Source organism: Pipistrellus kuhlii, unplaced genomic scaffold (genome assembly GCF_014108245.1).
Source record: "Pipistrellus kuhlii isolate mPipKuh1 unplaced genomic scaffold, mPipKuh1.p scaffold_m20_p_22, whole genome shotgun sequence".
NCBI classification, from domain to species: domain Eukaryota; kingdom Metazoa; phylum Chordata; class Mammalia; order Chiroptera; family Vespertilionidae; genus Pipistrellus; species Pipistrellus kuhlii.
This window is the reverse complement of record NW_023425521.1, coordinates 93,043-109,642: the sequence shown is the minus strand read 5'-3', so window position 1 is coordinate 109,642 and position 16,600 is coordinate 93,043. Positions and strand designations below refer to the sequence as shown.

The 16,600-nt window shown below is 52.6% G+C and overlaps 1 protein-coding gene across 9 annotated transcripts; it reads right to left on the bottom strand.

Annotated features, from left to right (window-relative positions):
* Positions 1-369: 369 nt before the first annotated feature.
* Positions 370-16,444, bottom strand: NFE2L1 (NFE2 like bZIP transcription factor 1). 9 transcript variants are annotated; one of them, XM_045586056.1, is made up of 6 exons: positions 16,088-16,204; positions 13,538-14,556; positions 8,429-8,644; positions 7,959-8,048; positions 7,589-7,747; positions 370-6,408 (listed from the first exon to the last, which is right to left on the bottom strand). In XM_045586056.1, the coding sequence occupies exons 2-6, from the start codon at positions 14,045-14,047 to the stop codon at positions 5,125-5,127; spliced, it is 2,259 nt and encodes a 752-aa protein (XP_045442012.1). In that variant the 5' UTR covers positions 14,048-14,556; positions 16,088-16,204; the 3' UTR covers positions 370-5,124. The 9 variants fall into 9 exon arrangements, with proteins under 9 accessions (XP_045442012.1, XP_036307170.1, XP_036307171.1 ...); XM_036451277.2 differs by having other exon boundaries at positions 16,043-16,184; XM_036451278.2 differs by lacking the exon at positions 16,088-16,204 and adding an exon at positions 15,637-15,769.
* Positions 16,445-16,600: the final 156 nt, after the last annotated feature.

Here is a 16,600-nt window from a genome sequence, read left to right as displayed (position 1 = left end):
TGAAAAGCATAGTTGGCCCTGCTCTGTGGTGGCAAGGACGGAGCACAGTTAATGACCCTTGAACAACATGGTTGGGTTACCGACACCCCTCCCCACACAGTTGGAAGTCCACATATAACCCAACTCCTCCCGAAACTTAAATTAGCCTACTGTTGACCAGAAGCCTTAACAATAGCAAACAGTTGAAAAACACATATTTTGTATGTTATATGTATTATAGACTGTATTCTTACAATAAAGAAAATCATAAGGAAGAGAACATTTACATTATTTATTGGGGGGAAATCTACATATATGTGGACTTGTGCGATTCAAACACATATTGTTCAAGGGTCAACTGTAGTCTGTTTCTAAGGTGCTTTTTCCCCCCTTATTTAGATCAGTGAGGTGACAGAACTCCAAGGTAAGGTTGAAACAATAAGTTTACAACGTGCTGACAATTCAGTTCTATAGTTCTTGTTTATGTTAATAGCTTGTGTTAAAATATTCAGCAGCAGCCCTGACTGCACTATGACCTTGTTGGTTTGCATGGTGGTAATAGCACCAAAGCCATGTTTACCCATGTGGACTTTTAGATCCTAGTTGACTTTGACCAGTCCCGCCGTTTACTGTTTGTGGTCAGGCAGGGGAACTTTGGGGCCTGGCTCTGGTCAGGGCAGAGCACCAACTGTGGTCTTTCTCCACCCTTCCCCATGTGGACTGAACGAGGTTTTATTTCCTTGGTTGAAATATCTGTAATGAAGTAACATTTACTGTGCAGTCTATCGCCAGTCCAGTTAAAGTTGGACTGGAAAAGAACCAACTTTGAGACTACCATTGGTATTTTTGTTTGCTCTAAAAGGAAGACAGAGTTTCTATCCAACTGATTCTGAACACAACTCTTTAGCAAGGTCCCATACTCATATCAGGAGACACCTGGTGTACTAGATTCTGTTAATCAGCTAATTTAGGCAAATGTGCATTTTCAAAGGATCCCTGGACAGAACAAGGACTAGAAATCAAATAGGGTGTTGAGTTTCCCATGTATTCCCAGAGTTCCCACATGCCCCACGATGAAGTCAGAAGATAGAGACAAGGAAATGACTAACCCCTCAGTGAGAAAGTAAAGGTCAAAGAAGGGTTGCTGTTCGTGGTACACTGACAAAATGACAAAAAGTCTATGGCTCACCATTCACTTTCTAGCTGAATGGGTGGTAAGAAAACAAGGTTCAATCACTTAGGATAGCCAAGCACCTCGGCTTTGCTAGAGAATTTCTACACTTGGCTGGGAAAACAACTTCCAGAGGCAGATACCAACCTAGTACCTTACTGGCATATAGATGGCATCAGTAAGAAAACAAACTCTGGCTGGAGATGCACTAAAACTCCTGATTTAGTCTGAGCTAAAGCTGTTGCTCTGGCTCTGGCCAGGTGATTCAGTTGGGTTGGAGCCTTTTCCACATGCACCAAGGTTGCAGGCTTGATATCTGGTGAGGGCATATGCAGAAAGCAACCAGTGAATGCGTAAATGGGATAGTCAGTGTTTCTCTCCATAAAAATCAATTTAAAAAATAAAGCTGTTGCTCTAAGTCGGTGCCTACTGGATGTGGAAGGCGGCTTGATGGTGTTGGGGTTATTTTTTTCTGCAAGGCACTTGTTTTTTCCAGCTATTTGCTAAACCTGAAGAGCAGCAAGGCCTGGTGTAATCTGGGGCTGTAAAAGCAGGGAGTAGGGCAGCCTGAGGAAGATGAGGTTCTTTGGAAAGTACTACCCCGATCACCAGCTGTTTGACTAGATGCTGTTTAGCTTTCCCTGGAAAAGGTGAGAAGTCAGCCATGGAGGGCCAGGTATTGCAGATACTATTTTACCCTTTCAGGTTTTTGTGTGTGTGTTTTGTGTTGTTTTTTTTTAATGATACTGAAATAGCCCCATCTTCATTGGTGAAATCTGCAGGGCAGATGTTAAAACAGTGAGTCTGTTTCCGTCTCACGTGAATGATGATGTATGGGGAAATGGTTTGAGTGAAGCCTAGCACTGCTGAAGTCAAGACAGAGCAAGTTTCTACCCCTAGCCAAGCAGGTCATGCTGAAATTTGGTCTGTAGTTAAGGATTGAGGCCTATTCATCTCTTCTCAACTTCTTGTCTTAAGTGTAGCAGGTTTTTAACAGGCTTTAAGTGAGTCCTATCTTGACAGAAAAAACCTTGAAGCTGGAACACCCATTCCACCAGCCAGCAGCAAAAGAGGTCAGCCCCACAGCAGTGCTGACCAACTTGGCCCGAAGCCCCATCTAATCAACATGACCCTAGATACAGCTGTAGATCTCCATAAGGGGACATGGGAAAGGGGGTGACAAAAATACTTTCCCAGACTAGAGGCAACACTAGTAAAAAGGGTAAGAGGAATGTTTCACTTGAAAAACCTTTATATCTCATGCTAAAAAAGAAGTTGCAAAACAAAAGGTATAGCCTAATATTGTTAAACCCAAAATATTTGTTTCTAGAAGGAATACAAAATATATACTTTTTGAATTTTACTTGTCAATTTATTCTTCTACATAACAATTTGTATTTTCTTAGTAGTGAATTTCTTAATTTTGTCCCTTTTTTCACTTTGAGAATCTTGGTTTTACCTGACTGACAAAAAACACTGCTTAATTCCTCATGCAGGAAGAGCTCTTGTTAATATGACCAGTCCTTTCCAGCTAGAGGTAAGAGGAAAGCCATTGTAAATTGAAACAAGTTTAAGAAATCAATGTTGTTCCGGGAATTCTATTCCATCCCTCAGGATAAACTCTAGCAGCATCACTGAAGGACTAGGCCGAGCCAGTTCACACAGTGGTGCAGGGGAAATTAAAGATCACAGGTTCTATTACTAGGATCATGGCTTCTGGTCATAAATCTTGTCTTGAACTGCTTCTCAGCTTTTTGGCCAAGATCAAGTGAATAAATCTTGTCCAGTAATCTCAGCCTGCCACTGAGTATTCATTACTTGGGCATTTGGCATCTACCTCAAGATGGGCATATGGCAGTTCCAGCTACCACCCAGTACCTCGCAGCATTCAGCACCTCAAAGGCTTGATATTAAGGCAGAGGCGTTTGTGTGTCAGCTTCCAGTTACCTCGGCTGGGGCTTTCCGATGCCTCAAAACCCTGGGGTCTGGCTTCCTGCTCCTCCAGTTCTGTGGCCATGCTAGTTTACACTGAAGCCTTTGGCATGCCTTTTGAGAAAAGCCAAAAGGATTCTGAATCCTTCCTCTGAGGACTCGGCTGGTAAACCTTGTGAACAGATACCTAACACCTGCCTGGAAGGGTTATTAATACAGTATTTAAGACTATTCTGTCCTTTCTAAATTACTTGTCTACCCGCCTTCCCAAGTAAGCTCTGCCTTAGTCACACAATGGCCAGCCCTCCTGAGGCCTACTTACTGTTTAAATTCAAGATAGGGAAAAATTGCACTTGAGAATGAATCATCCATTTTATTTTATTTTTGTCATGTGCTCACAACCTCTTCTCTCCCTTCCCTGGCAGGTCACAGATAAATTAAAAATAAAATCTACAAGGAAAATAATTTATAAAAGCACTTCCCAGGCTCATGCCTTCTGGCCCTACTGCTCAATTAATGTTACCCTCCCCCAAAGTGGGGAGAACCAGTATTTCCCCCATTTAACTCCTGCTAGTCCAAACTACTCTAGTCAGCCTGGGGGGAGGGGGAAGCAGCAGTAGCACAGTTAAAAGTAGACACAGGTCCTGGAACCATGTGGCCACCTTGGCACTCCCCTCTCTGCTTCCCCCAGGCAGTCCCTCAGGAGCCCTTGCTGAGCTCAGGGTGCTGAGAAGTTGCCTATGGCCAAGAGCCTGGGGCAGAGGGAAGATGCTGTAAACCTCCATTCATGCACTTCTAATCCTCCTAGGAAGAAACTCAAAAGAAAGCAGACAGAGACCTCAGGACGGAGGAGAAAAATCCCAAATGTTCACACAGTTACACGGAGTCTTTATGGCAAAGAGAACATTAGCAGCTTTGAATATTGGGGTATCTCCTTTTTACTCAACACAAGCATTCTAGACCCTATAAGTGAAACAGGGCTCAAGCCCTAAAAAAATCAAAGCGCAAGAACCTCTAAGAGGACTAGTATTTTGTTGTTGCTGGGTTTCATTGTTTTGGCTTTTCCAGTGACAAGCCCAGTTGGTGGGAGGTCTGAGGGGGTCACTCCCCAGTGTTGTGCTGAATACTACCTGGCTTCTCCACATCATCCCCCTGCCTCAGAGCAGCCCCCAGAAGGCTGTAGGCCCATTGCTGGGGGCACTGCCAGCACCCAGGTGCAAAAGAGCTCTGGGCAGCTGGTGTGGGCAGGGAAGAGAACAGCATTTGCATGCAAGCTCTGATGAAGTCATGGGAACCTCAGCTCGGTGACTGGGCACCAGGGGAGAAGGGGTGACGGGACAGTGAGTGGCATGCTTGGTGTTGGGGCTGCTGCAACATGGGGCCTTGTGACTCTTTCCTCTTCACTACCCTTTAATCCTAACCCTCAAACTAGTATTGGGTCCCAGTAGCTCCCATGTTGAAACGTTCATTACCGGAGAGCTCCCCTTCGTGGGTATCCGAGTGGGAGTAGAATGAGTTCACAAAGCCCCTCCCCTGGAGTGAAGTGGGGTTTACTCACACCAACGACCTCGTCCCACCTAAAACCTGTTGCCTGGAATCCTGGCCAGATTCGATCTTAACCTGCATTTTTTTTTCTTCCAGCTTTGATTTTTTTTTTTTATTTTTTTTTTTCTATTTGGTTTTTCTTTCCTTCCTTTCTTCCTGGAATGAGACTTCCTACTTCTTTTCTCTCCTCTCTCAAGTCCCTTCCCCTTTGTCAGCCTCCATCAATGCCATCACCACCCCTCTCCCCTCAAAGGAAAGGGGGATGGGTGAAGACCCTGTCCACCCAAACAGTCTGGCAACTTCAACATTCCCCAGTGGGGAAGCTGAGCCAGACAGCGCCTGTGCTCACCTCTTCCTGTCCACTGACCCACAGTCATCCTGTCTGAGCAGATCTATTGGATAACAAGGCATTCAAGTCCCCCACTGTAGGTCCAGGTCCAGGCCCAGCCCTCCTCCAGTTTCAATCTTGGTGAGTGTCAACCCCCCTTCCTCCCGGCTCACTTTCTCCGGTCCTTTGGCTTCCTCTCCTGCCGCCGGGCCTGCTGGTCGGCCAGGGTGCGGGGAATGAGGAGGACACTACCATCCCCGGCGTACTGGAGAGCATACTGACTGGGCGAGTAGGGTCGCCCATTCTCATCTCGCAGCCGCCCAAACACCTCCTGATACAGGCTCTGAACCTTCTGCTTCATTTGCCGCAGGGACCGGAGGAACTCTACCTTCTCCCGCAGCAGTCGGGCTTTGTCACGCTGCAGGTCCTCCACGTCCCGCTTCAGGTTCAGGATGGTGTCCAGCTTGCGCTTGCGGCAGTTCTGCGCTGCCATCTTGTTCTTGCCCCGGCGCCGGATATCCCGGATGAGGCTTAGCTGGGCTTCGCTGAGCTGGTATTTGGACAGCAGCTCATTGAATTCCTCCACAGGCAGGTTGATGATTTTGTCATTGGTGAAGGGGATCTTCATGGCTCGGGCTCGATGCTCATCCCGGCTCATCTGCTTGTCAGAGTCAAGGGCACTGGGTGCCATGTTGTACGTGTGGTTGTGGCCCACGTGCTCCAAGTAGGGCAGGCAAGAGAGCTGAGACGGATCCTGGTAGCTCATGCGGCAGAACTTGGAATACTCAGGCTGGTAGCCCACAGCGCCCTCGACCTCCTCTAGATCCAGGGTTTCAGAGTCAGAGCTGTAGCCAACGGCACCTTCCTCAGAGAAGGAGGAAGAGGCTGAGGAGGAAGCAGAAGAGGAGGAGGAGGAGGAGGAAGAGGAGGAGGAGGAGCTGCCTTCAGAGCTGCTCAGGGAGGAAGGGCTATGGCTAGAGTCCAAGGAGAGGCCTGAGTCAGAATCAAATTCCTCTTTAAGCTGGGAGGCCTGCACGGAGTTAAAGCCTTCTTCAATGGCCAGGTCCATGAGGCTGATCTCATCCAGCATGGCTTCATCTAACAGACCCCCCAGTGGGTCAGGCAGCTCGGGGCCTGCCGTGTCATTGGCTGTGCCATTGAGCTGGGGTGGAAAGAAGAGGCCTGTCAGGTTGGTGGAGCCAAAGGTGGAGTTGAGGCTGGTGGAGTTGCTGGGGACCAGTGGGAGCAGTGTGGAGCTGCTGGCCACAGGCAGGCTCTCCACCTCAGGGCTGAAAAGGGAGAAGTCCTGGCTGCAGCCCCCCAGGGATGCCTGATGCAGGCTGACATTCTGATTGATGGGAGTGTTGGGGGCAAGGCTGTAGTTGGTGCTCAGTGGGTCTCCAGGAGGGTTATTGTACAGGATCTCATTTGTTGATGTGTTCACTTCCATGGCCTGAAAGGGAAGAAGAGGGTCACCTTTTACTCAGAGCAGACCCTCCCAGGAGAAGCTGAGGGCTTCTATAGAGTAGACACTCAACAGAGGCACAACTGCATGGGTATAAAACCAAGAAACTGGAAACCAGAGCCCATGGCATCAGCTCCTGGCCCTAGTTGGTCCACCAGGCCTGGCAAAGATGGGTTCCTCCCTATGGACCCCATTCCAATGCAGGACTGACCAACTCATGTTGGGCCAGACTTCCCCATCTTTTTTTTTTTTTTTTTTAATTTAAAAAAAAATTATCTTTCTTACAGAGAGGAAGGGAGAGGGATAGAGATCTAGAAACATTGATCAGCAAGCTCCTGCACAACCCCTACTGGGGATGTTCCCACAACCAAGGTACATGCCCTTGACCGGAATCAAACCTGGGACCTTTCAGTCCAGAGGCTGACGCTCTATCCACTGAGCCAAACCAGTTTCAGCAGACTTCCCCATCTTGAAGAGAGAATAAGTAAACACCTAACACTAACTACCTCTTCACTGCAAAATCAACATAGTAAAAAAACAAAAACAAAGAAACAAGCCTTGGAATAAGGAAACCGCTGTACCACTTTTGTGTGACCAATATATCATAAGCTATCTGAGCTTCCATATCCTCACCTTTAAAATAATAAAGGGCTGCCCTAGCTGGTTTGGTTCTGTGGATAGAATGTCAGCCTGTGGACTGAAGGGTCTCTGGTTCAATTCAGGACAAGGGCACATGCCTGGATGCAGGAGGCAGCCAATCAATGACTATCTCTCATTATTGATGTTTCTATCTCTCCCCTCTCCCTATCTGAAATCAATAAAAATATATTTTAAAAATAAATAAAACAATGAAGGGCTGACTAGATTATTATGAGGGCCAAGTGAGGTAATTTTTACGGTGGCTGTAAAGCACTGCATGGTATACCTTGGAAGCACCTAGCCAAGTGATTATCTGCTTGAAGGAAGAAGGCATACCCACTCTAAAAGGCTCAAGCCCTGGCGTTTTAACCCAAACCCTACCCCTCACTTTACCCCCATCTCCCCGAGGAGATACCTCGACAGTTACCTCTCACTTTCCTATGGACCAGACAGATATTTTACTCTTTCTCTTCCGAGAGGGTTGGCACCCCACACAAAGTCCCATGAGTTTGTGCTCTGACAGTCTTACCTGCATTTCCATGATGGACATGAGATCTTGCCACTGCTGCTCCAAATCAAATGGTGACTCTGTCCCCGTCAGGAGAGGAGACAAGAGGTTGTTCTGAAGACCTGGGGGCTCACTCTCACTAGGCACTGCTTCTGTTAAGCTGGAAATGTCTGCTGGGAACTAGGGCAAAACAGAGTCTTGAACAAAGAGAAAAGGAAAGACCAGCCTTGTGCTTTCCTCCCAGAGACTACCATCAGGTCTGTCCCTTCCTGATTTCACCCCGGCAGCCAGGACAAGGCCAGCACCAGGAGTTGGCCTTTCAGGCAGCCCCATAGGAACACTGTGTGCAGGCTACTCTGCTGACTTGGTGGGCTCTCCCTGAAGTCCTCACCTCGGCATTCTCCCCAAAGGGGCAGGTGGCCTCCAGCAGCCTAAGGCACAATTCCAAGGACAGGGCTGTCTGGTTCTCCCCACCAGGCACCTGTGGCAACAGCAACTGTAAGTCTGACTGATCTGGGCTTTGGCTGCCTGCAGGCTTTCCCAAGGGGACATCGAAGGAAGACCTGCATGGTTGTAGGCCTACACTCCCTCTGTTTCCAGGCTAATGGCTTTCCCTAAGCCCCAAACTCCAGGGGAGAACAGGGAAGGTAAGAGTCCTGATGCAAGTAGGAATCTGCTAGGTGCCGCCTCTGCTGTTTGTTACCAAAGCCTGGCCCCTCTACTTCTGTTCATTCACTCCTCTTTTCTTAGCCCACTCGCTGTGAGAGACCCCAACCCAAAATATCCACTCACGTCCATCCCACAAGACATAACTGCCTTCTCTAAAGAGAAGTTTCCTGGAGTGAGCAGAGGTGGGAGTACCTGGGCAGGGAAGCTCTCCCCAGTTTCTCCATCCACTAGCAGGTTTGGTGCCAGAACTTCTTCTCCCTCTCCTGGCCAGGTGTCCTCCTGCTCCACTCCATCTTGCAGTTCCTTATCCACATCTTGTTCTTTCTGGCGATGACTATAGTCAAAAATCTCACGCCCAGCCCCCAGGTCAATATCCTGTCGCCAAAGTATGTCAATCAGATCTATGTCCTGAAAGACAGATCACCACGACTTTAGCTCTTGGATCTAGGAGCCCCTTCCTCCCTCTCAGGGGTCCTTCCTAGCACTGCTCCAATTATTCCCTCCCAGGCCTAGAGCTGCCAGCCTCTTACCCCCACCACTCTGCATCAGCAAGGCTTCATTCACTCATTCCCAGACGCCAGCCTCCAAGAAACCCAAAACCTATCAAAAACCAATAGCGTACCATCACCGTGCCAGTCTGGGGCTTTGTATCTGCACCAGAAACACCCCAGTTGAAAGGCAGGGCACCTCATTGCTATGTAAGGAGGAGGAAATTAAGGGGCATTTCTCATTTGGGGAATGGGAATCCCTTGAAACATGGTTTGTAGGAAGCTGGCCACAGCAAGCAAGGGCAAATTGTCATGCAGAATTGCTTCGATGGTGGCCAGACTTGCATCAGCCTATGGTACCATTTCATTTGCATAAAGGGGTGGGCTGGGCTGGAGAGGAAAATCCCTGCATTTGCAACCACCTGATGAAACCAATGACAATGACAGGCTGTCTCCAGCCATCCCCCTTCCCCGGCTGAGGCAGGAGTAAGACTGAACACCCACAACTCTTAAAACCCAGGCTCACCTCAAGATCCATCCCTGCCAGAATCCTCACTCTCCAGCTGATCCCAACAAGCTGCCGCTCCCAGGAGAGCTTCAAGCAGTCAGCTGATCCTCACTGGGCACCCCACCCCTACCGAGGCCAGCCCGGTGCCCCCTCTCACACCAGAGCTCTCCGCCCTTACCACACCCCAGGACTCACTCCCTACCACTCAAGGACATAGCTTCCATCACCACTTGGCCACGGCTGCTGCCTCAGGTACCAAAACACCCACCCTGCTCTACCCTGGCGGCTCCTGCACCAACTGCGACCACCCCCAGCCCCAGCCCCTGCCACCAGCATAGAACCCCAGTAAATAGCTCTTGGAGCTTTTCCACACATGACACCTATAGCTAAAGAAACCCTACTGTTTCCTTCCATTCAGGTTAAGCCGGCACTTTTCAGAAAGCAATATCCTTAATGAGATTCACCTCCCTAACCCTTATCAGGTATCCTTTCCCACCATACCCTCTTTGATCCTAAGACCTCCCACCACGTGTACCTCTCCTTTCGGTCTCCCCACATACACCAACCTGAACAGAAGCCCTGGACCCAGGAGCAGAGTGGGGCTGGGCCACCCGATGACCAGCCTGCAAAGAGTTAAGGGGCCTGCTCCCTTTGGCAGGGCCCCCACCGCTGTGAGAGCTGCGGTCCAGGCGGGTCATGTTCTGCGAGATGAGCCCCAGGGCAGCCGGTGCCGGGAAGCCGGACGGGGGGCTGCGAGGAGCTCTTGGCTTGCAGGAAGCACACCAGGCTGGAAGGGTGGCCCCGTGCTAGCTCCGAGGGGCCTGAGGAGGTGCCCCGCCCGTACAGCTGCCTGGGCGGCCCAGCCCAGCCCTCTTCCTCCATCCTTGAGCAGCCCCCTCCCACCTCACAACCCCAGTTCCACTCAGGCGCCCAGCAGTCCCCACCCTGAGCTCACCGCAGCGGCTGCAGTGAGACGGGACTCCCACCCCATGTTCCGTGCCCAAGCTGCAGAGGAAAGCAAGCGTCCTCCTAGGCCTATCCTCCCACTCCTCCCTCTCTTCCCATCCCCACGCCCCCCAAACTTGTTACCTAGGCTGCAGCAAGGAGCCAATCCCCTCCCCCTCCCCCCCGCAGGTCACTGCTGAGGCTGCGGAGAGCCAATCCCCTCCCCCAGGTCAGCAGCTGGGCTGCGGAAAGAGCCAATCCCCTCCCACTGTCGTTACCTAGGCTGCGACGAGAGCCAATCTCCTCCCCCAAGTCTCCGCTGGAGATGCGGAAAGAGCCAATCCCCTCCCACCGCCTGTTACCTAGCTGCAGCCCAGAGCCAATCTCTGCACCAGGGCAGCTGGAGAAGCTGCGCAAGGAACCAGCCCATCCCAGGGCCGCCGCCTCCCCTCAAGGAGACGCACCCAGGGGCGGGCAGCCCCACCCAGCCCAGAGCGCCAGTGCGGGTGGGGCAGTGAGCGCCCTGGGGGGAAGGGGTGCCACTCCTTCTAGTCGCATCCAGCTTACCCAGCCCACTCAGGACTGGGCAGACACTCCTGAAGCTTCTGCGGGAATTGAAGTTCTTCCCTGGAAATGGAAGTTTTCCCGTTCCTCAGGAGGACCGCGGCCAGTTGTCCTCAAGCCCAAGGATGACCAGCCAGGCTGGGCAGGAACCCAGTGTATCCAGATCACATGTGCGCCAGGGGCTTTCACTCTACAGCGGCCAGATGAGGAAGGGAGAATGCCCTTTGCACGTGCAGCCATGTCAGAGCCAGCAGGCTTACTGCGAGGTGGGAGCCCCCGCCGGAAGGCTGAAGGAGACACTGAAGAAGACAAGTGTCGGAGCCACAAACATGTCCCCACTCCCGTTACCCTAGCTCTGCCTGACCCTGGCCCACATCTCTGAAGAAGGAAAGAAACCCTGACAGAATCAGCACCCTGTTCTGACTCCGACCCTCAGTGCCGCTCCCCCGAGCTGAAAGTCAGGTCAGGGGCAGTGCGCTCTCCTGGTCACTCTGCTGCTAGCCTGGGGAGAGCTGTGCACAGGCCACCCTCGCCCTGGGCAGAGTGCCAACCTCGAGGGGAATCCTATCCCTGACGGGCCCAGGCTATGGCTGTCCATCGAACAGGCCTGGCAGCAGGGGAGCACTGCCACCAGGGATAATACCGGCTCCAGCAATGCCTGTCACATGCTCCGGACCTGGGTATTTTTATCCCCGAGTTGCTGAGGAAATGTTCTAGACACATAATAGCCCTCCCTCCCCCCATACCCGGCCTGGGCCCCTAATGCTGACCCACCGCCAACCCCCAAAAGGGAGTCGCGAAGGCCTGGTCACAGAAAACAACCTTCTAGAAGGCCAAGAAATGGAGGAAAGCAGAGTCAAAGTCCCACCCACCCCAGCTACATTCTATCGGAGCATCCATCCCAGAGGGCTCCCCTGCAGGGTTCCCAGAGCGAGCCAGTTACACCCTAACCCTAACCCTAACCCTATTCCCTTGGGGAGCTACACGGGCGGGGGGAAGACGAGGATGCAGGCCTACTTCAGACCGCTGTGCCAAGACTGGAGTCCATTTGAAGTAAATGACAGAGAGAGAAGAGAGGTTCAAGTTCCCAATGGCGCTGTAAGGATCTAAGGAAAAATGTGAAGGCCGGGGGCGCAGAGTGGGGTTAGCTAAGGGGTCAATGGGACAAATAAGGGGATATATGTAATACTTTAAACAATAAAGATTGTTCAAAATGCACTGAAAGCCCTAGCCGGTGTGGTCTGGTGGACAGAAAGTTGGCCCTGGGACTGAAGTATCCTGGGTTTAATTCTGGTCCAGGGCACATACCTTGGTTGCAGGCTCCACCCAGGCCCTGGTCAGGGCACCTGCAGGGGTAACCGATCGATGTGTCTCTCTCACATGGGTGTTTCCTTTTCTCTGTCTCTTGCCCTCCCTTCCACTTTCTCTACAAATCAATGGAAAAATATCCTCGGGTGAAGATGAACAAAAAATGCACTGAAAAGTAGGAATGCTCACGTCTCGAATGCTCAGATAATTCTAGTCTCTTTCAAAGTAGATCCAGTATGAGCCAGCTGAACAGTAAAGCAACCTGGCACTACTGACATTTGGGGCCAGATCAGTCTGTCATTTGGGGGGCTGTCTTGTGCTTCTTAGGAAGTTTAACGGCATCCCTAAACTCTCCCCACTAAAGGTCAATAGCACCTCTAGTTCTGACAACCAAGTGTCTCTAGACACTGCCACATGTCCCCTGGGGAGCAAAATCACCCCCAGTTTAGGACCTCTGGCCCAAAGGAAGCCACACGCTTGAGAACTGAGCTCAAGAAAAGGCTCAACCGCAGGAGAGAAGAAAAAACCTGGTCTGACTAGTGGGCAGAAGGAGGCAAGTTCAGCATGTGTAACCCTTTTTACAACCCCCCGCCCCAACACTCAGGTCTGGAAAACCCAGCCTAGTGCAATCCAGTCTTCTCTTTTCCTCAGGGGCCTTTTTTTCAAACTCCTTGGGGTTGAGTGGCAAGCCAGGGCAAAACATAGAGCTCAAAGCCATCTTATCATTGTGTTGGTGGGACAGGGGCAGTTGTAGCCATTCACATTATTAAAGCCAATTACATCACTTTCTGCCCGGAACAGTATGTCTGCCACATGTCAGGAGCTGAAGATCTGACAGCTCAAAGCTAGAGGACTCGGGCAGCAGAAAGCATTTCCTCTTCTAGCTCCCAGCCTCCTTCCTATGCCTACAGCAGGCCTTTAGCAAAGATGGGAGCCTTGGTCCGCACTGCACCGAGAATAACTATCTAAAATCTACCCCTTGGCTCAGGCCCAGGACAGTGCACTTATCAGGACCTTAAAACAACAGCAGGACTGACCACAGGGAGAACTTCAGGATATGTATGTATGTTTTGATCTGGGGGGAGGTACAAGGCAAGAGTCCACAAAATATTTGTGTCTTAGCAACAGATATACACGGCATCAAAGCCCATCACAACACGACTCCCTCCCCCACCGCAGGGCCTCCAGGAGTCATGTTGAAATCCAAGCAGTAAACACACTGGCATGTTCTAGGAACCTCCCACTGCCCTGACGGTACATTCAGAGGTGGGTCAATGGTTCAACACAGGAAATGCTCCCAGGCCCCAATCCCAGGCAGACAGTTCAGCTCAGTCCTATCCAAGACCAATGCCTGAGACATCCCCCCACCCCCAGCCCAACCTCTGGTTCTTCACAAGAGTTAGTGCTACAGACCACAGTCCTCCAGGACCAGCCCATCCCCACCCCCAACCCGGCCCTTCCCACCCACCCCTCCTCGTGGCCACTGACCTCTTTGGTTAAGTCTCCACTGACTGGAGGGGCCACAGCCCCCAAATCCTCCAAATCTTCGCTGAATCCCTGCTCCGTTTCGCTTTCTCGCACCCCGTTGTCTGGGCCTGTCACATCCTGGAGGCCACTGGAACTCTCGAGGGCAAGGCCTGAGCTGGGCTGGCTGCCGGAGACAGAGCCCTCCGGATCCCGGTGGACCAGCCAGGCGCTGACCTCGGTGGTGGGCACCTGGAGCCTGTCCAGGGCCCTCACCTGACTGAGGAGCCGCCGGGCGGTGAAGTAATTGTCCAGGTCTATGCTCTTGGGGTGGATACCATAGCCGTCCAAGGTATTCCTCAGGTTGTGGAACTGGGTCTGAGTGTAGGCGGAACTGGGCCCCAGGATGATCTCCCGGAGTGGGGGGAGCTGAGAGGTCAGGTAAGTATCCACGTCCACCCGCACCCCAATCAAACTCAGCAGAATGGTGAACTGGAGGAGTCCTTCCGTTAAGTATTTCTTCAGAGAAAGCATTGCTGAAGGACCACAACGTTTATGTTTTTTGGTTTTTAAAATCTTCCAAAAGTCAAATCAAGGCCACTGCTCTGCTGCTCCAGCCAGCAAGTTACCCCCCGCTCAATGCCAAACCCGCACCCCACCCTGGCAGGGCACAGGGGCTGAGTTCCCTGATGGCCTCACAGGAAAGCACTCCCCGTGGAGCCCAGGCCACACTCTGGGCCACATTCACTTTTCCCTTCTCCACGCCTCGCCTCTGCACGCACCACCGTTCCTCACCCCGGCCAGGCCCTCCGGTCCACGTGACTTACTGTCCCCACATCCACACCGTCACTTCCTCCCTCCCAGGAGCGGTGCTCTGTAGACTCCACTGCGGGCTGCTCTCGGGAACAGCTGATGGGTATTGTTGTTTCTGGTGGGGTTTTTCTTCCTAAGGTTTATTTTCTTTGGCTGGAGCTACAGGCCTTTTGTCTTGGGTCAGAGTGTCCCGCCTCCTCCACACTTACCAGGAGGGTTTCCAGAGAAACCTGAAATGGGAATCACAAGAGCAACAGGGTAAGATTCCATAGAATTCCCACACCCTGATCAAGGCGGAAGGTAGGAAACACATTAAAAGGCCACTTTTACGAGAGGGAAAATAAGTCAGTTGTTATCCGCCCCGAACAAAAACCTTTCAGAGACACAACTATGAAAGGAAGTATTGCTCACAAAGGATCAAAGGATCCCTGTTTCTGTAGATGAAACCTGCAATGCCCTGAAACACGGCTTGTTAGGAAGAAGCAGACAATGCCCAAGCATCCAACATGTCTTACATGTTGTCTGACTTACGGCCCTCCTCCCCCCTCCACCCCTGCACACACCACCCGGCGTCTATTTTTAGCGTTAAGTCCATTTCCTATCCTAAAGGAAAGTTGGTTGCCCATCTCTGGAGAAAACGGCCTACAATCCCTGTCCCTCCCCACTTCTAAAGGGGAGGGAGAGGTTATTAATGGATGAGAGTGTAGAAGGACACGAGGAACACGGTCAGGCCACCACTTCGCAGGAAAAGATAATGCCTTTTATTTTTTTCAACTTTGAAACCTGGTTTCCCTTTCCTATCACTCTCCCGTTTACAAGAAGAAAAAAAAAGGGTGGGGGGGAGGTGGAGAGAGGAAGGTGAGCTGAGCCAGGCTTATTCCGTCCATAATTTGCATGGGCAGGTTTTATTTTCATTCTCATGACCTTCTGAGCCCAAACAGAAGGATATGGCAAAGTGCTCAGCCCAGATAGCCAAGTGGGGAGGGAGCAAGTCCGACTTTCGGTTTTTGGTCTCTTACTTTTGAGCGATTAACCTTTTAAACCAAGACAGAACTCTCTTCACGGTTATGAGTCACCTACCAACTTCATCCTAAGGGAGAAGAGGGATCTACACCTACAACCACACACACACACACACACACACACCTTGCTTGGTTAGTAGTAAACACAATTGCGACCCAGTTTCAGCTTACACTGCCCTCCTGTCCTCACGCCATTTATTACTAAAGCCCCCTCTAGAGCCAATTAAATTAAAGACCGAGGAAGGCCAGAGGCCCCTGGTGTGAGCCCAGTCCCACTGCCCCGGGTACCCGCGTCCGGCGGAGACCACGTCGCCATGCCCGCTCTCGCTCCCTCCGCTTCCAGCTCCGGGGCCGCGGGAACAAGTGCCGCTTCCCCGGCCTTGACCCACCCTCGCGGCCCTGCCCCGTCGCGCCGCGCCTGGCCCCACCCCGCGCCGGAGCCCGGCCTCGCACCACGCCTTCTCGGGCGCCCGGCCCTCCCCGTCCCGGCCCACCGGGACCTGGCTCTCCTCGCGGCCTCGCGGCCCCGCCGCCCCTCCCTGCCGGCCCGGGCCCGACCCCGACACCACCCCGGCCCGGCCGCCCGCGCCCGCCTCCTGCCCCTCAGCTCCACCCCGCCGCCCTTCAGCCCCGAAGTCTGGGCCCCGCGGCGCGGCACACGGCCTCTCGTCAGGGCAAACAAGACGCCGGGTACCCGCTGCTGAGCTCCGACTGCCCTGCTGCCACAGCAGGTCCTCACCTCGAACCCCCGCCTTTCCGCAGCCGCCGCCGCCGCCGCCGCCGCCGGCCGGCCCAGAGCTCCCCAGCCTCCGCTTCCCTCCCCGCCTCCTCCTCCCACCTCACCTCTAAGCCCGCCCTCCGCGGCCAGAACGTTTCTCCAATCAGCGAGCCGAGACCCCGGCCGTCGCCGGATGTCACGTTGATTGACAGCAGCGAGGGCCCAATGGCTGAGTTTCTTCCGCCTCCTTTCCCCTCCGATTTCCCAAGACGGGCACGATTCACGGCCCAATGGGAGGTGAGCCCGCCCCCACGGCGTGGGCCCTCCAATAAGTGGGGCGAAGGCCCCTCTCGCCCGCGGCATCCCGGCCCCCTCCGCCCCGGGAGGGAGCACACGCTGGTGCGGAGCGAGCGGCCGGCGGCGCGCTCCCGGCGCTCTCCTTGGCGGGGGGAGAAGGGCCGAGGCCTGGGAGGGCGTACCGCCGCCTCCGCGCGGGGTCCCCCCCTGAGAGTTCCCACGGTGACTTGCAAAAGT